The sequence below is a fragment of the Zootoca vivipara genome, chromosome 4 (assembly GCF_963506605.1).
Source record: "Zootoca vivipara chromosome 4, rZooViv1.1, whole genome shotgun sequence".
NCBI classification, from domain to species: domain Eukaryota; kingdom Metazoa; phylum Chordata; class Lepidosauria; order Squamata; family Lacertidae; genus Zootoca; species Zootoca vivipara.
The window spans coordinates 84,520,744-84,539,970 of record NC_083279.1 but is presented as its reverse complement, the minus strand read 5'-3'; the positions used below and the strand labels follow the sequence as shown (position 1 = coordinate 84,539,970).

The 19,227-nt window shown below is 42.1% G+C and overlaps 2 protein-coding genes across 7 annotated transcripts in view; both read left to right on the top strand.

The window, feature by feature from the left end:
* Positions 1-2,994: 2,994 nt before the first annotated feature.
* Positions 2,995-14,426, top strand: CFAP300 (cilia and flagella associated protein 300). Its single transcript, XM_035115906.2, has 7 exons — positions 2,995-3,131; positions 3,499-3,580; positions 4,705-4,777; positions 6,048-6,214; positions 7,812-7,984; positions 8,779-8,845; positions 13,789-14,426. Exons 1-7 carry the CDS (start codon positions 3,019-3,021, stop codon positions 13,918-13,920), a joined length of 807 nt encoding a protein of 268 aa, XP_034971797.2. The 5' UTR covers positions 2,995-3,018; the 3' UTR covers positions 13,921-14,426.
* Positions 14,427-18,258: 3,832 nt separating this feature from the next.
* Positions 18,259-19,227, top strand: part of YAP1 (Yes1 associated transcriptional regulator) — an 80,512-nt gene continuing 79,543 nt past the window's right edge. For 2 of the 6 annotated variants that reach the window (XM_060273867.1, XM_060273864.1), the window contains exon 1: positions 18,260-18,974. In XM_060273867.1, the coding sequence (XP_060129850.1) occupies positions 18,651-18,974 (324 nt within the window). In that variant the 5' untranslated portion in view covers positions 18,260-18,650. Of the gene's footprint in view, positions 18,975-19,227 lie in introns of all 6 variants that reach the window. The other 4 variants (XM_060273865.1, XM_060273863.1, XM_060273866.1 and 1 more) reach the window with 3 other exon arrangements.

Genomic DNA, 19,227 nt, shown 5'->3' with positions numbered 1-19,227 from the left:
GCCTATGCCTGACTAAACCGCTTCTGGCACAACGGGACACCGTGACGGAAACCAGAGTGCACTGAAACACCATTTACCTTACCAGCACAGCGATACCTATTTATCTACTCGCACTGGTGTGCTTTCAAACTGCTAGGTTAGCAGGAGCTGGGACAGAGCAACAGGAGCTCACCCCATCATGGGGATTCGAACTGCCGACCTTCCATTCAGCAAGCCCAAGAGGCTCAGTGGCTTGAACCACATCTCCACCTGCATCCCTACAGTGAGGCATGCTTTCAAAGAAGCATGCATTGGATTGCTGCCTTAAAAAAAACAACCCTTAGTCATGCTGGCATTTTGCTTATTTTGCTAGCATGACCGATACCACTGAGCATCAGCCCAAATCAAACCAATTAAAATGTTACCAATCCCTTGGAAGGAGGAGGAGATGGGGAGAGAGAAATACTGAGTCAGGCTATACCTGTCAGTCAAACAAAATTGGAGTAAAGAGTACATACAAAGAAACCAACAAAGTTTGTTGCCTAATTCTGAACAGGTTATGAATGACAGGGATGAGCGCAGTGGGCTTGGTGGAGGGCGGTGGCATACACCCTTAGTAGTAATGATCAGGAACAGCTTGGGGGGTGGAATAGGCTACAGGTGATGGTGTATGCAGAAAGTGCTGAAACGCTTCCACATTGATGACTCTGCATATAATAATGATGCTAATGCCACTGTTTACTAACACTCATCATGAAGACTCGTACGAAAGTTATTTAATTTGTGCACGCTGAATTGCTTTTATAGCGTGTGTGATTTTCATACTGATGAATCGTTATGTATATTATTTGTTTGTTTCATAAAACGAATACACCACTTGATTGTAAAGACAACAAACAACCTCAAAGCGGTTTACAAAAGATAAAACAGTAAAATCAAAGGGGGGGGAACCATAGAAGTGTCCCAAGGGTCATTGAGACGACCCCCCCTGCAATGCAGGACTTTTACATATGAGTGACAGATGGATACCCAACCTCTGCTTTAAAACCTCCAAGGAAGCAGAGTCCACCACTTTTGGAAGGAATCCATTCCACTGTCGAACAGCTCTTACTGTCAGAAAGTTCTTCCTGATGCTTAGCTGGATTCTTCTTTCTGGTAACTTGGAGACATTAGTTTGGGTCCTACCCTCCACAGCAGGAGCAAACAAGCTTGCTCCATCTTCCACGTGATGGCCCTTTAGATGTTTCAAAATAGCTATCATATCTCCTCTCAGCCTCCTCTTTTCCAGGCTAAACATACCCAACTCCATAAACTGTTCCTTCTTCTGACAACTCTCAGAATTTTTTCCTTCAAAACATACAAAAGGTAAAACACTCATGCAGGTTAAAATTACCTCAACTTTCTAAGCACCTGCGTAGGCTTGTCTAAACAGGAATGTGTTTAGCAGGTGCTGAAAAGAGCACATTGAAGGCTCCTGGTTAGGGGGTTCCATAGTGCAGGCGCTTACAATTGTGTGTGTGTGTGGCAATACTTTTATTAAGACCTACAGTGGAACCTCGGTTTATGAACACCTTGGTTTATGAATTTTCGGTTTATGAACACTGTGGACCCATCTGGAACGGATTAATTCATTTTCCATTACTTTCAATGGGAAAGTTCGCTTCAGTTTATGAACGCTTCAGTTTAAGTACTCCGCGGACTGTCTGGAACAGATTAATCCAATTTCCATTACTTTCAATGGGAAAGTTCGCTTCAGTTTATGAACGCTTCAGTTTATGAACAGACTTCCGGAACCAATTGTGTTCATAAACCGAGGTGCCACTGTACTAGAATGCCACAAAACAGTGAGCAAAAAGCTGGCTTGATGTTCAAGTCATAAAGTCTGCATTTAGCCAGAGTCTTCAAGATGGACCCAGGTGGCGCTGTGGTTAAACCACTGAGCCTAGGGCTTGCTGATCAGAAGGTCGGCGGTTCAAATCCCTGTGACGGGGTGAGCTCCCGTTGCTCGGTCCCAGCTCCTGCCAACCTAGCAGTTCGAAAGCATGTCAAAATGCAAGTAGATAAATAGGAACCGCTACAGCGGGAAGGTAAACGGCGTTTCCGTGTGCTGCTCTGGTTTGCCAGAAGCGGCTTTGTCATGCTGGCCACATGACCTGGAAGCTAAACGCCGGCTCCCTCAGCCAATAATGCGAGATGAGCGCGCAACCCCAGAGTCGGTCACGACTGGACCTAATGGTCAGGGGTCCCTTTACCTTTACCTTCAAGATGGTTACAGGTAGGTAGCCGTGTTGGTCTGGATCGAAGTAAAATAAAAAAAAATTCCTTCAGTAGCACCTTAAAGACCAACTAAGTTTTTATTTTGGTATGAGCTTTCGTGTGCATGCACACTTCTTCAGATACTTCTTCCTATCTGAAGAAGTGTGCATGCACACGAAAGCTCATACCAAAATAAAAACTTAGTTGGTCTTTAAGGTACTTCAAGATGGATTATCAGCTAAGGATTAGCCACAAAGCTAAAAAAAATGAAAAAGTCAAAGAACTCCACAATATTTTGCAAACAGATCCTCAGTAAAGACAGGCTCACTGATTTCTGAGGTTTCTAAACTTACAAATAAAACAACAACAACAACAACAACAACAACAACAACAACTTATTAATTGTATCCCGCCCATCTGACTGGGTTTCCCCAGCCACTCTGAGCGGCTTCCAAGAAAGATTTAAAATACATTAACATGTCACATATTAAAAAAATACATACACACATATATGCATATACATTGAGAGAGTGCGACCAAAACTTACTAAAAGGCGAAGTATATCCATCCACTTAAATATGGAGAAAATAGCTCAGCCGCCTCGTTCCCTAACTCCCCTCCCCCTCCAGCTGATTGCAGATGTTAAATCTCCTGCATTACAGAAGCGGATCCGTTGTCACTGAGCTGCTTGTTTCCTGGGGGGACGGGGAAAAAAGGTGCAACGCTGAGCGGCCAGCGGGAGCGCGTTGCCATGGGAACCGCCCGCGTCCCACAGAAGCGGCGATGGCCGCCTGCGGAGAGGAAGGCGGGGAGCCCCGCTACGCTTTCCATCACCTCCCGCAAAAAAGCTTCCCAGTGCTGGAGAGCAGGGACACCCGAGACCGCCTCCTCAAGTGGTGGGGAGAAGCGGCATTCCTTCTCCGGTTTCTCAGGCGGCAGGGGGGGGGAGGAGGAAATGAGGAGGGGGAAAGTGGGGTGAAGTGCAAGAGAATTGGGGTCAGTCTGCCCTCAGGACTGTGGGAGAGCAAGATGCGTTTCAGGATCAAGATATTTAACCGAGAGGCTTCACTGCTGTAATTGGAAATCTTTCAGCAAATAATTGCTGGCATCCAGCTCCGCCCCAGAACTTAAGTCACTTAAATTTTTTTATGCCACGTTAAATATTATTTTATCATCATTTTTTCCAGTGCGGAATCCCCTCATGCTTATTATTATTACATGAAGAATACAAGCCTGACAGACTTCTTTTTCTACATTCTGCAGGTCCATGGATGGCAGAATCACTGCGCAGGCATTCAGCTTTGATCAGAACTTCAGAGGCTACCAGAGGGATGATTTCATTATGGTAGTTAACCAAATCTGGCTTATTAGTTTAAAAGTGGGTTTCATAGAGTTGGAAGGTACACCTAAGGGTCATCTAGGTTGACCCCAGGAATCGCAGCTGTTGCATCCAGGACAGATGGCCATCCGACCTCTTGTTTAAAAACCTCCAGTGAATGAGAGAATCCACCCACTTTTTGAGGTAGTCTGTAGATTTATAGGCCACTTTGGAATTTTGATTAAAATCTTCAAAGTGATGTGTCATAAATACAGTATTACTAAAACGGAAGCAGCATTAAAATATCAAATGGCTAGAAGCACAACAGGGCAAAACAGCAGCATGCATTGTTTTAAATACAACCCTGTTTCCAACCCTGGTTTTATAGACTGTTCAGTTTAATTTGTGATATACAGTTGCATTTTAAAATTTTAGTTTTTAGCATATTTTATTGAATGTGGTTGTGTTTTTCTTGTTTTTATATATGCTACTTAGTGATTTTTATTATATTAAGTAACACAACATGTTTGTTTGTTTTAAAAAAACTTGTTTCTCATTTCCCACAATGCTTTTTTTTGTTCACAAGAGTACTTCTACAGGTCATTCCCATAGTGTGTGTGTGGTTTTTTTTAAGGGGAAGAATTATACTCCTGTGTGAACTTGCAAACTGTGATCGTGTTTGCTCAGAAGCAGCTGGGCAGACCCGTCTCATTTATAAATAGACATGGGTATAAATCCTTCTCACATTCCAGACTTTTATCAGTGGAATGACTTGCAGCAGTAGTTCCATGAATGAAAACCCTAATTTGGTCAGCAATCTTAAATTTCAGACATTTGGAGAACATTAGACAAATTTACGGAGGATGAAGCTGTCAATGGTTATTAGTTTTTATGGCTATGTAACACTTGATGGGTCAGAGGCAGCTTGTACTGAGGAACAACAACAGGAAGGGGCTGTTGTCCTCATGTCTTACTTGAGCGCTTCCTATAGGCATATGTTTGGCTAGTGGGAAATATAGGACTGATGGACCTCTGGTGCAGGGCCCTTTTATGGTCTTAAATCAAGCCAAAGCCACCTTAGTTGATGCGTGTATCAAATCAGATAATAGAATCTGTTTAACTGCCAATTGTTATTGACTCTGTACTTCCAGGCCTTTTTTAATCATCCAGATGTTAACAGCAATTTGAAATTGATTTCACCTTCTGGACAATGGACTACATTAGGTAAAAATAACAAATTTGGGACAACTTCTCTTTTAAACCCATTTTCCTTTTCCCCTGCAAAGTGACTTGCTGATTCTAATGATGGTGTGATTGGTGGCGGTTATTTATATACAGTACAGTATTGCTTTTCAGGATACAGAGCCTTCCAATACAGCTTATACCAAAGTAGCATGAAGATACATTCATGACAATGAGCAACATTAAATGATTGTTAAATATTAAGTAACAGTATTCAAGTTTTTATTTAAATCCCTAATGTTTTTTGTGGTCTGTTAAAACATTTCTAGGTCAGTTTACCGTTGAAAGGTGATGTAAAATGTATTAAATTTATATGATGAACATTATCACCTGCATTTGCAGACATTAATGCATTGTCAGCTGTTTCTCTTTCATCTTAGTCTCTTCAAAAGAGTTCCAGATCTATTTATTTTTAAGATAGCCTTTATTTATTTTTATTTTTTGGAGACTGAGTAAAAGTTCCTCCTTCTGCATTGACATCTTTATTGCTTCCTTTTTGTGGTTTCCTCAGCTTTGATACTACTGAATAAATAATTTTATATGAGCAGTTCGTAATTATTTCATAAATGAAAATTGGGCAAGAGAACACTTACATATTTCCTGTTCATTCCAGTCCAGTGAACAGAAGTTCTAAGAAGTTCTAAGCTTATCATGCCCAATGTGTGCTTGTTACATTTGCATACTGCTCTTCCTCAGGGCAACATTTTAGCCTGTGGTTACACTTAGAGATAAAAGTCACCCTACTGGGAATGGAACAAAGAACACGAGAATGCTGTTGAAAATGGTGTATCCATATAACCCGCCTTCCACCCCATAGTGTCTAGTTCCACCTACCCTGTGTTCTCATGTCACAACATTTCACATTTCCTCACGCCTGCACCATTCAATTGGCTGCTTCACACTAAAATAACTTCACCATGTGCTGGACTAGACATTAGGGAAGAGGGAAGAATTCTACACCGTTGGTGTTTTTGCCAACTTTTGTATGCTTTGTGACCTGCTTGTAATTGTGTTGGAATTTATCTTGCTTTCTCTTAACCAAACTCTATCCCTATTCCACCACACTGGGTCTAAAGGTAGTCATATTTTTCATACGTAGTAAGTTGGGAAACATTTCAATACATTTATAATGTTGCAAATTTAAATGTAACCTTGATAGTATTAAGCCACTTTGTTCAGATATGAAAATATAATCTTGCAGATTCATGAATGCTATTGTGATTTTTCTTTTGATTTCTGCCATATGTTTCAGATACTAGTGTGAGAAAAATTGATGTCAAGAATATTCTGTGCAAACAAGTTTCCATGTCATTTTTTGACCGATTATACTGTAAAGGGGTTGTTCGAGAAAGTGGAAGTATTGTAAAGTGTTTTGATGAATATCACGATGATATTCTCATTGCTGATGAGTTAAGAAAGGTTAGTACAAGTGTAGTTAAGATCTGTCTTCTGTCTATTATTATTTTATAGTTTTAATTATCATTTATTAAATTTATTAGTCACTTTTTCTTGCCAGGGCAACCACATAGTTATCACAGCTAATATTGATAGCCTCCATGTGGATCTTGTGTTCATAAACAGCACTAAATCCCAAAGTGTTTTTTCTCAATTTCCTTTCAATTTTGCTATCATCTGATGGTGTCAGCATGTAGTTTCAGAGAACTGCATTCTGCAGCCAGTTTTATTACAAATTGTGAAATATACAAGCCTTTTATGCTTGGAGCATACTCCTACTCCTCCCTTTGACCAATTGTGGTGAAGAACAATAAATTCACTTGCTCAGTTCCTTTTTGCCTCCACAGAGTCAAAACCTACTTGAGGTTCAGGAAATGTTTCTATGTCTAAAAAAAGCTCATTGTGATAAAATTATGACGTGCTACTGCATCATGACTGATGGTTACCTCCCTTGGTTTTGTGGGCTGGTTTATACAGTATAGACATTGCCCTTGAGGAAAACTGATAGCTTAAGATGTGCTAGAACAGTGAATAGCCTGTGGCTCTCTAGATGTTGTTGGACTTAAGCCAGTGGTGGATTTTGGGCCCTGAGCAATGCTAAAATTCAGTACCCCCACCTCTCATGTTCCATTCTATAGCGTTGTTTTGGCACCCCCTGCAGTGCAGTGCCTAGTGCAACCACACCAGTCAGGACCCGATGTCAGTGATGTTAACTCTTTATTCAGAGAAACAAAACAGCTCAATCCTAGTGGTCACAGCAATGCTTCCCAGTCTTGCCCTAATGAAGCCGCTGTGAGGATTGCTTCCCCACCATTCTCTAAGGCTCCTTCCCTGGTTCCGTCCCCAGCAATCTGATGCTCCGTCGTCTTTTATCTCATTGCTCCCTACTTTTCATTTCTCTTCGTGTTCTGAGAGACAAGGGGGAGGGGGAACTGGTCATAGCAGGAGGGGGAGACTCCCTGGATTCTTCAGCAGCCTTCCTCATCTCTGTCTCCCTCCCTCCCTCCCTCCCTCCTCCTGCCTCGATGAGTCTGGACTGCCTTCTGCCACAGGCTTTTCCTGCCCACTAAAGCCTGTTGCCTCTTCAGCTTCCAACACCACCTCCTCCCAGCCTTCTCTCTCTTCTCCCTCTGACCACACATCATCGTCCCACCACCAATCCCCCAGCTGCTGCCTCCCACTACTGCTCTGCATCCAGCCAGTCCATGACACCACCCTAGAACCGCTTCTGTTTAACTGTGGTGGAGGACACTGAATTTCCAGGAGAAAAATGTTTTCTAGCAACTGGTGACTTTTTTTGATGGGGCTATTTCCTGTTGACATATGTTTCAAAGCTGATGGCAGCTGGGCAGTTTGGTCAGTGATTGGGCCAGATTGTGGCCTGGAGTCCCTGCTGCAGCTTTGCATTTATATATTTTTAACTCTCCCCAAATTAATTATCAAATTTATTGCATGTATATATAAACAAACCACTGGGAATACAAAATAGGGTGTTTTTTTGTAATACAATATATAAAACATTATCCATATTACATTGTCTTTCCTCCTTGTCTCGTGATAGGTACTTCTTCTGGAAGATTCAGACCACTATGACTTATTCAGCCATTTAGACCGTGAGGAATTTCTCTTCTGTCTTTTTAAGCATCTTTGCCTTGGAGGAGCTCTTTGTCAATATGAAGATGAACTTGGTCCATACTTAGAAACCACAAAGGCTTTATATAAAGAACTTGTGAGGTGAATATGTTTTTCCTTTTTTTAAAATGTGAATCTGATTTACTTACTGATTTACCGTACTTGTTTTACTTGTTGGTGTGATTATGAAAGATGCTCTGGGGCAGGTTGCAGCTTTGCAATGGCATCATATATATGATCTAAGCAGGGCTGGGCAGGAAACAAGTTTGCAATGCTAGTATAAATGCCTAGTCTATTCCTTGTCATCTTATAAGGAACAACCTTGTCCACAGAAGATATGGGTAGAAGCTGGCTCCCAGGTAGAAAGCATACCCAATAAGGTTTCGGAGTGTTATCCTATTCTAGCAACCTGCAAATTGAACAGCAACATACAGAATTCCGCTCCCAACCTTGCCATGGCTAGTTGGAGCACCAGTCCAAAAAGAAGCTTGGGAATAAGGGGTTCACAACATATTGGAAGTACTCTAAAATATTCTGGAGTCATTTTCCTCCCTTTCCTTTTCATTTCCTAATTCCACCTTTTCCTCAATTTTTCCACTCAGATCTAACACCCTTAGCAAGACAGTGTTCACTCTTGGCTGCCATGACATTTTTCAATATTTTCCCACCCACTTGCTGACAACTCTCTTCTAGAAGCTTTCCGTTCTCTTTTTCTATTATGTTTCATGTTTTTACTTGTTGTCGTTCTACTGCTCCTTCTTTGATCCTGAAGGTCTCATATGATATTGTGTTCTATTAACTCTTTAGCTGCCAATCCACACAGTCTATCTTGGACTGTAAGTTCTGACTATTCCAGATGTCATTATTAAAACAGTTTATACTTTTTTGAATTTCAGTGTTCAAAAGGATCCTGAAACTAAGGAAATAAAAATAACATCTACCATTTTTAAAGTCTGCGCTTATGTAAGTATTTCATTAGGAGGAGGGGTGCTAATCATGTAACCAAAAATATTTTCAGATATAAATTTCAAGCAAATTATGAATAAAGACAGTCAGGCAAACACTGTTTGGGCATGATCAAAGTACTTTTACATCCCATTGATTTTGATGGGTGAAATTGTTGTTATAACACTAAGCATTTAACAAAAAACCACAGGAAATGTTATACACAAAACAATGCAACTTTCAATAACCATAATCTTTCAAAGACCTGTTGAAGATAAAATAATAAATAAAAATATTTACAAATAGCTGAGGAGTCATCCAACAAAATTGTGCATCTATTGACTACTTTAGTTCAAATTTTTAGAACATTTCAAAACAATAATTTGACTTGGGTGACAAACCAGGTTTCTTCTCATTGTCAAAAAAAGACATAACATTTATTAGAAATTAATGTTGTATTCTTTTTTTCTCCTTTAAATCTTGTTAACATGTTAGTTTAGACATTGAAACAAACTTCTTATGGCCAAAATGTGAGAGGTAAACGTGTGCTAGGATCACTCCCATCAAAACCAATGACACATAAAAGTGCATAACTTTTGCTGAACCATGAGGATTTTCCTGCAAGATTTTAAAATTATTTTTTCTCAGTTTTTACATAACACTTTAAAAATGAGAACTATGATGGGTATTTGTACTTTTAGCTATGTTGGCATCCAATATATTACAGCACTTGATTGCATCCATTACTACAACTTACTTTTGTAAATCTGAGGACTGTCTTGATGTGATTGTATAAATGGATGTTGCAGATTTGGACGTAACCCTTTCTATTTACACAACAATATTCCAAGGTAAACTGGGTACTGTGCTTATGATCAGAAAATCTATTTAAGGATACAGTTGCATTTCTGTCCCGCTTCTGTTTTGGATTGTTCTTTGATAAATTTCTCTTCACTGTCATTGTGGGGACCCAGCCATGAGTCACTGTAACTAAGTCTGCATCCAAAAATAAGAAATAAAAAAATGACAAATCTTTTAGTTGTAAGACACAGGTGAAAGAAAGCTGTCTTGGTCACTCTTGCTATGTGATTTTTTAACAGCAGCTGAGAATCTAACCTTAGTCCCAGAGTGCAAATCATGTAACAAATGGTTGACCACCCACCTGCAGTTAAAGAGGATGATAAAAGGTTTTCTGTTTAAAATGATAGATTCTTTTATAATTCAGTGGAAACGTTGCTGAATATAATAGCTATATAATGATGTTTGGCTCATCATTCTGTTAAATCATCAACCCAACCCATTTCTCAAGATTTCAATCCACTGCGAACATTGTTGTTGTTGTTTAGTTGTGTCCGACTCTGCGAACATTATTATCATTTATAGTACTGTGAGCCTTAAGTATGTACATATGATGGTGCTTTATACCAACGCAGACCATCAATCCATCTAGTTCAGTATTGTCTATAGTGCCAGGCAGTGGCTTTCTAGAGGGGGGTGGTGGTTGGTATTTCCTAGCTGTGCCTAAAGATACCAGGGGATTAAAGTTGGTAACTTTTGCATGCAGAGGACTCCATTCCCCTCACAAAGCTACAATTCCCAGAGTGGTTGAACAATCAATACCTCTTCCCAGCGAACTCTGGAAATTATAGCTCCGTGCGTGGAGTAGAGGTCTAACAATTATCAGCAACCTTAAGTATTTTTTTGGAGGAAGCCGTGACACTTTAAAGTGGTGCAATATTGCATTAAATGTAGTGTGCAGATGGTGCCTCTGTTTAAATTATATTGGGCGTCTTCAATGATAGTCCTAGTCAGAGCAGACGTATTGAAAATAATTTCAGTGGGACTGCTCTGAGTAGAATTAGATGGACCCGACCCAGTATTTCTAAATATGCATTTATACATATAAATTAGAATGTGCAAATTTTGTGCACACCTGTTTCCAATTTTTGCCCTCTTTCTTCCTTGGGCAATGGACAATGCAGAAAGTAGGGGGGATTCTATTTTGCCTGGCCACAAACATCTTCAGATACCAGAATTTCAGGGACTTTAATTTACATAGACTGAACATATTTCTCAAAAAGGCAAATCAGACAAAGTATTTCATTTTAACCTATGGTTTTAAAAGTATTCCTCTGTGGCGAAGAGCAAGGTATTTTTATGGCTTCCATGTCAAACTAGATTTCAATATAGGTAGCCTCAAATAAAATGCAGACCTACACACAACAGAATTTTAAATGCTGCCAATCAGATAAAGAAAGCCCATTCAATGAAACAACTTCTCCTTTTTTAAGCACTAGCATTTGCCTTTCTAAGTAGCATGTGGAAATACCCTTAGTTTACCTCCCTAAGGAAAGAGAATGATAGACACTTACTTGTAGTTTGCATGTGAATGAGATAAGAAAATGGAGTTGCATACCTTGATGGTTATAGATCTAAGAAAAACTTTAGGGTGGGTAAGTTAATTAGCACATCAGAAATTGTGAGACACTGTAAAACTCTTAAGTTAGATTCAGTAAGAGATAATAATAATAATAATAATAATAATAATAATAATAATAATACTATATTATTATTATTATTATTTATTTATTTATACCCCCCCCATCTGGCTGGGTTTCCAGATTCAGTTGATATGAGGGTTAGAAGATAACACTGGTACTGTATCTGAGGTTTGGTTTTGGTTTTTGCAAAAACAGAGAACCTCTACAGCTATAGATTTTGCATTTCCTTAGCAAAACTTTGATTTAAATACTGCTAAAATCAGCACCCAGCATGCCTGAAGAATCAGCATTTTCGATGTGGACAGCTTGCAGATTTGAAGTTCAGTGTTAATTTATTTTACTCTGCCTCTACCAAAAAGTCCAATGCAGCTAGCCAACTTGATAATAAAATATCAAAACCTTCTATTGCAAAATGTATAAAAAGGTATAAAAGCCATGGGATAAAACATAAGCTATAATAATAGGACAAGGCCATGAAAATAGCAGCAGCATTGTTAATCAAAATGGCAACAGATCAGTATCCTTAATAGAGCTACCAAAAGAGTTGTAGAAAGGCATCTCTAAAGAGGATGACCTTTGCCATCCAGCAAAACACCATCAGAGGGATCAGTAGTATTTCTACTATTATTTCTCATGACAGAATGTCCTTACCCAACGCTGCACCCTCCACTTATTTTTATACTACTGTATTTAATATAATATAATACAGTACAGGACGCAGGTGGTGCCTAGGGCTTGCTGACAAGGTGGTCGGTGGTTCAAATCCCCGCGATGGGGTGAGCTCCCATCGGTCCTAGCTCCTGCCCACCTAGCAGTTCGGAAGCACATCAGAATGCAAGTAGATAAATAGGTACCGCTCCGGCGCATACCTGCCAAGTCTCCCACTGAAAAATGAGGGATCAGCAGCGGCATGGCACCGGAAGTTGCGTAGAAGCAACTTCTGGGGCTGCTCTTCCCATGTGTGGGCACCGGAAATCGGGTAGAGCGGCACCGGAAGTCACTTCTATGAATGCCCAGTGGCCATTTTGGTGGTGGCCGCGTGGCAGCCATCTTGGTGGTGGCTGCCGCCGTGTGGCCACCACCAAGATGACCGTTGGGCATGTGTAGAAGTGCCTTCTGGTGCCACTCTGCCCGATTTCCGGTGCCCACACATGGGAAGAGCGGCACCCAAAATGGAGGCTCCCTGACAGGTAGGAAATCTGGGGGATTTCCGGGATTTTTCTCCATTCGGGAGAACAGCGGGAAACGGATTAAAATCCGGGGGTTTCCCACGAAAAATGGGATACTTGGCAGCTAAGCTCCGGTGGGAAGGTAAATGGCGTTTCCGTGTGCTGCTCTGGTTTGCCAGAAGCGGCTTAGTCATGCTGGCCACATGATCTGGAAGCTGTCTGCGGACAAACGCCGGCTCCCTCGACCTATAGAGCGAGATGAGCATGCAACCCCAGAGTCATCTGCGACTGGACCTAACGGTCAGGGGTACCTTTACCTTTACCTTTATTTAATATAATATGGTATAGCCATTTTTATTTTAAAGTGTGTGTGTATGTTTGTTTGCAAGCATGGGGGCGGGAGGCGGGGAAATAAGAAACTGATGTAAATGGGCAGCAGTTTTGTCCCAAATAATCAGGAATAATGATAGGTTGTAGCAAAAACTTACTCAGATTTGTTAGCGTAGTAGTAGAGTTAGATTCAGCAAACCCATAATTAGGAGCAACCTAGCAATCTGTTTAGAATGTTCCTTTGACCAATCAGGCCTAAATAGACTTGCATGAAACCCCTTGCTCCTGGCTGCACACCATAAGGCTGTGAATATAAGCCGCACTTTACCTTTTCACGGTTGGAATTTGGGGGGGAAGTGAGGCTTATATTCAAGCCAATATGGTACTTTTGTCCCTGCTGTTGAAATACATTAATCAGTGCAGTTGTAGAGCTCCTTGTAGTCCCACAACCGACAGCACAGTGCCTTCACCTGCAATATTCCTAGCTCTCCACTGGGTGACAATTGCCTGGAAAGGATGCTTCCATGGTCCCCTTTCCTGCAGCTGTTCTTGTTAAGAGATGGATACAGCTCTGGCTTTGGACTTAGTTCTACCACTCTCCCATTAGCTGCAGAGTTTTGTCTCCCCTCTTTCCTCCTCTGCTGCCTCTGTTCCTTATATAGCAGAAATGAGGGTAGGGGAAATGTGAGACAACTGACCCACTACCAGTCCAAGCCACTTCCAGCCCAGTTGTGCTGATAATCTTTTCAGGTTGCCTGCAGTGCAGAGCTGATGTGATGAGCCCCAATAGTATCAGATCTCCCGCATGGGGTTTACTGAAACAAGCCAAATTCAAACAGAACAGAGCCAAAGAGCTGTGTACGCTTAATCCCATTTTAGTCAGGCTTTGTAGTGTTCGAGATGAATTCGTATCACACATTACTTACTACCTTATATTAATGCTAAATATTTCATCTTCTAGGATGCTCATGGCCTTTGTTACCCTTCATCCAACATCCATGAACAGAATTTTGCCTATTTGATTGTGAATCCTTTGAAACGACACATCTATGTCTTGTACCACTCTTTTGGTGAAGCTTGTTTTTATAACTGACTCTCTTCACATCTCAGGTATATCTGATTATTAAAGGGATTCTTTTTTATATATAAAAAGTGTAGCTTTAATGAATTATATAAATATTTAATAAATAATAATAATTTGTCAAGATTCTGTTATTTACAGTGAAATCTGATTTACCTAGACATTGGGCACTGATATTGATTTTGCAACACATGCAATTTGTATTATTGTTGAAAACTGTAAGGCCGTACCAATACTTGCAGAATATATTCTCCAAAAAGTTTTGGTGCTCCTGTATTAACTAATATTCTGCTGTTACAAAGTTCTCTTTTTAAAACTAGGTCATTATATTGATACATTTTAACTTTATTTATTTTATATTAAAAAAACTAGCTTAATAAATTACTGATTGAAAAAAAGAGCCTGTATTATTTCCTAAACATGTTTTGGGGTATGGAATGTCCTTCTATATTTTTCTAACTATTAAGAGGTGTAACATTTCCAAACATGCATTCCTGTGAGAAAGAAGTCTCTTATTTTGAGATAATAGGATGCGCTTTGAAAGGGATATTGTGATTTTGTTCAATTTGCAAGCTCTGATGACTTTTCTTGACTACTCTTAACGCACCCTTGAAGACAGTATGGAAACTGCAGCTAGCACAAAATGGTGGTACGAGGGTACTGATTGGCACTTCAATGCACAGCCATTTAAAACCTGTTCTACAGGATCTGCACTGGCTGCCTATTCCAATTCAAGGTATGGATGTTAAAATACAAAGCAGAGAATGACTTGGTACTTAGGCACTTGATGGAGCACCTCTTTCCATACCAGTTGGCCCAGGCTTTGAGATTGGAAGAGGAGTGCCGTCTTACTATCCCTTGGAGTGCTGCTCCATGTGGAGATGAAAGTTAGGGCCTTCTCTGTAGTTGGCCCCAGATGTGGAACACCTTCCTTTGGAGCAGGCTTCCTCAAACCCGGCCCTCCAGAAGTTTTGAGACTACAATTCCCATCATCCTTGACCACTGGTCCTGCTAGCTAGGGATCATGGGAATTGTAGGCCAAAAACATCTGGAGAACCGAGTTTGAGGAAGCCTGCTTTGGAGACACAGAAGGCAACTCAGGCTCATCAGGGATGTAGCTAACTCAAGACATTTCTGTTTACCCAGACATATTGTGGGTTTGGTTAGCCCACTCTGGATCAAAAGGCTGTGTTGTGCTTAGAGATGGGAAGGCTTGGAAAAAAACCTGGGGATTTTTTTTGGGGGGGGGGACGGGACACCAGGTTTTTTCTGTTTTTTTTCAAAGCCTTTTTTAAAACCATCATATTACTTGGATTGTATTGCTTTAACTTGCTTTTTTACTGCTTTGTAAACGGCTTTGTGAGCATGTATGGTGTTAAAAGTGGCCTATAAATATTGGAAATAAAACCTTATGGCCTTTAATCATTATAAATAATAACAATAATAATAACAATTGCATTATGTAGCTTTTCTATAGCACTTTCAAGTGCTCAAAGTGCTTCACAAGCATTTTCTACTTGCAATCCTTACAACAACTCTGTAAGGTAGGTAACTTCACCAAAGAGTTACTGAAGAAGTGGGCATGCACACGAAAGCTCATACCAATGACAAACTTAGTTGGTCTCTAAGGTGCTGCTGCAAGGAATTTTTTTATTTTGTTTCACCAAAGAGAGTATGATGAGATAGTTCAGGCTTGCACCGATCTGTAGTAATTTTCTTGAAACTATTATAGTATTGTTTCTCTGTATGAAAATACCCCTCCCTTTAAGGGCACTGAAGGCAGGACTACCTGCAGTAACTCACAATGTTTATATGCTGAAGTAAGCACCACTGATTTCGATAGTACTTCTTTGATTACAACTTTATTTTGGTGCTTTAGTTTGTGACCTACTTCCCAGAAAGTTTCTCCTCCCACACTCCTTAAAGAAGCTTTTCACCATTTGCTTGTAAACAATGGGAATTTCCTTTTGGAAGATTTCTTGCATGGCTTTGCTGACACTATTGACATGGCTGGCATATTGATGGCCAAGAGCGAGTTCAGATGGTTTCGTAACCCCATTTTATAATTAACTGCAAATATGTTTTATTTGCAAGATATAATTGCCCAGAAGTGGCTTGATGTCAACTAGAAGGCTTGATGCCAACTAGAAGGGACTCCCATCATCATCATCATCATCATCACCACAATCATAATTTTATTTGTATGCCACCTTTCCATAGTTAAAACAATGCTCAAGGCGGCTTACAACATGATTTGTTGTTGTTTAGTCGTTTAGTTGTGTCCGACTCTTCGTGACCCCATGGAAGACAACATGATAAGATTTACATAATTACCAACATAACAAAAGTCATAAGCAATAAATAAAGCACATCAATAAGTACACAACCAAATGGAAAACAATTTCCATAGAAATAATAAAATCTAAAACTAAGAATACAGCATTAATATCAATCACAATGTAAAATGACATAAATAAAAAATCTCCTGATTGTAGCAGGCATCTCTGATCAACAGCTCATCACTGTCCAGTTGCAATGTATTTGCATGTACTGTAATGGCATTGCAGGTTCTCCAAGTCTTCGGATGCGATCCTTTTAATATAGCTTGCAGATTATACAGCTTCTACAGCCTGTTGCTGCTTTGACTGCAGAAAGCCTATGCTGTTGTCTAAAATGCTTCTGAAGTAGCCAGTCATTTTATGGATGCATTGTTTATTATTTATAAATAATAAAGTATCCAGCTGTATCCACACCATCTCCGGCTGGGACTGGAAATGCCCAATTTGAAATCTTGGAGAGTTACTGCCAATAGACAGTACTCTGAGCTAGATGGTCTGAAGTATACAACAGCTTCATATTCTAAATTTTGGACTAGAGGCAGTACTGTAAATTAGACAAGAATGCAGCAGAGTCCTGCCCCCTGCAGACTACTTGAAAATTACAAGCGTATCAGTGGACCATTTAAAAAATCACTTTGTATAAATCAAAGCTTATTCATAACGTCATATTTTTAATTGCCATCTTTGTAATGGGATGGATTTGTGTTTTGTGAGCAAATGTCTGTAAAGTCGAAGTGTAGTACAAGTATCTGTTAGCTTGAAGTACCACTTTGCTAAGGCTATTTTTTTACTCAGAGTAGATCCATTGAATTTAACAGACCCAACTTAAACCACGCTCATTAATTTCAGGGAGGGTCTACTCTGAAAGAAAAGAAAAAACTTAGTGGGATACTACTTTACCTTTTCTAACTTTTTTTTTTAATCGGACTGCACCAGAACATAGCTGCCAAGTTTTCCCTTTTCTCCCGAGGAAGCCTATTCAGCATAAGGGAAAATCCCTTAAAAAAAGGGATAACTTGGCAGTTATGCACCAGAACCCTATTTTTAACCAAACACAAACGCACGAGGGCCTAGGGCTCTTTCTTCGCCTGTGGTCATCTGCCTTTGGTCCGAAGGGCTTCAATCTCTGCTATCAGAAAAAGAAACAAACCAAAGCGAAAACAGATCCGCCTGGAGTTTGGCGACCACAAGTTTGGGAACATCGCGGGAGACAGAGCTTGCAGGGCTGTCTGCGTGTGGGCTGCAACTTTTCCTTGCACTTGTTCCACCGCCTTCCCACGTCCCCACCACCAGCTCCCGTGTCAAGGAGGGTGTGTGTGTGTGAGAGAGAGAGAGACAGAGAGAGAGAGAGAGAGACAGACAGACAGACTCTGGTTCTAGTGGGGGCTAAACGAAGAAGAGCTCTGGCCTTTTTCTGCAGCCCACTTGGGGGGACGGGGTGGCGTTGCAGCAGCTTTCGCCGCTGTCAAGGGAAGAAGGGGCGCCCTGACCCCCCCCAAGTGTGGGGTTTGGAGTCTGTGCTGTGACTAGGGTCTCGTTTCCTTCCCTCATCTCCCCCCCCCCCCGTTCTGGTGCGGGAGAGGGAGGGGGCAACCCAACCACCCCCAACTTCCCCTCCTCCCCGTCTCCGTGGGAGGGATGGAAAACCTCTTTCTTTTAAAGCAAGTCCTGTAAAAAACCCGCGGTTGACAGACAAATTCGCGACGGAAAACAGCCGCGCGGGCGGGCGCGTGAAACCGAAAAAACTCAGCACACGCCGGGGGTGCTGTGTGTTGGGGGGGGGGAAGAGACGTAGAGAGAGTAAAAAATGGAGTAGGGGCGGAGAGGAAGAGAAAAAAACTGGAGTGTGTACATGTGGAGGGGCGGGGGGGGGGAGAGAAAGAATGTCCTCTCTCTAAAATCCAGCGCGGCCGGGCGCGAGAAGTCCAGCAGCGGGAGGAGGAGGAGGAGCAGGATCCCCCTCCCACACACCCTCGCCGGCTGGGCTGCGTTAAAGTCCCGCCGGATTCGGCGCGGGCGGGCTCTCGCTGGGCGGAGCTGGCTCGGGCGGGCGCGTCTCAGAACTTTTGTTTGGCGGTGTTTGTGCGCGCGTTCTGCGGGTCCGGCGGCGGCGCGCGGGACGAGATTCCTCCGAAATATAGATACTGCATCTAAAAGTCCTCATTCTCACGCTCCTCACCGTGTTGGCTTGAGGAAGGAGTCGGGAGGGCTGCGTTGCGCTGTTGCGTGTGGAGGAGGCGCAACTCGCAGGAACTTTTTTTTAAAGAAGAAGGAGGCGGGCGGGCAGCCAAAACCGGCGGCGGGGGATGCGGGACGGAGAGCGCGGAGCTGCGGCCGCTTGAGAGAAAAAGAGAGAGATAGAGAGAGAGAGAGAGGAGTCGGTGGGGACGGGAGCCCGCCGCCATGGACGCCGCCGGGCAGCCCCAGCAGTCGGCCTCGCAGCAACCGGGGCAGCAGCCTCCTCCGCCCCCCAATTCTTCGGGGCAGCCCCCTCCTCAGGCGCCGCCGCCGCCTCAGCAGCCCGGCGGCGGCGCCGTCTCCGGCCCACCCCCGGCCGGCCACCAGATCGTGCACGTCCGCGGCGACTCGGAGACGGACCTGGAGGCTCTCTTTAACGCCGTCATGAACCCCAAGGGCGCCAACGTCCCCCACACGCTGCCCATGAGGCTCCGGAAGCTGCCCGACTCTTTCTTCAAGCCGCCCGAGCCCAAGGCCCACTCTCGCCAGGTGAGCGGGTTTGGGGAGGTGGGGGGTGGGTGGGTGGGAGAGAGAGAGAGAGAAACTTTCCTGTTTGGGTGTGGGTGTTGTTTTTGTTAATTATGATATTGCCAAATATTATTTTTATTTATTAATAGTTTGATTTGTTTATGCCCCGCCTTTCCCTCCCCCCCCCACAAGGACCCAAGGCGGCTTACAAAAATCTACCTTAAAAACAGCGTCGGGGAATGGGTGGGAGTCATTTAAAAGCAACCAAACATGG

Coding starts and splice junctions, on each gene's coding strand:
- CFAP300 (XM_035115906.2), top strand. CDS start 3,019: ATGGCCGCCTGCGGAGAGGAAGGCGGGGAGCCCCGCTACGCTTTCCAT. Junction 4,778..6,047: donor TGGACAATGGACTACATTAG/GTAAAAATAACA, acceptor CATATGTTTCAG/ATACTAGTGTGAGAAAAATT. Junction 7,985..8,778: donor TTATATAAAGAACTTGTGAG/GTGAATATGTTT, acceptor TTTGAATTTCAG/TGTTCAAAAGGATCCTGAAA.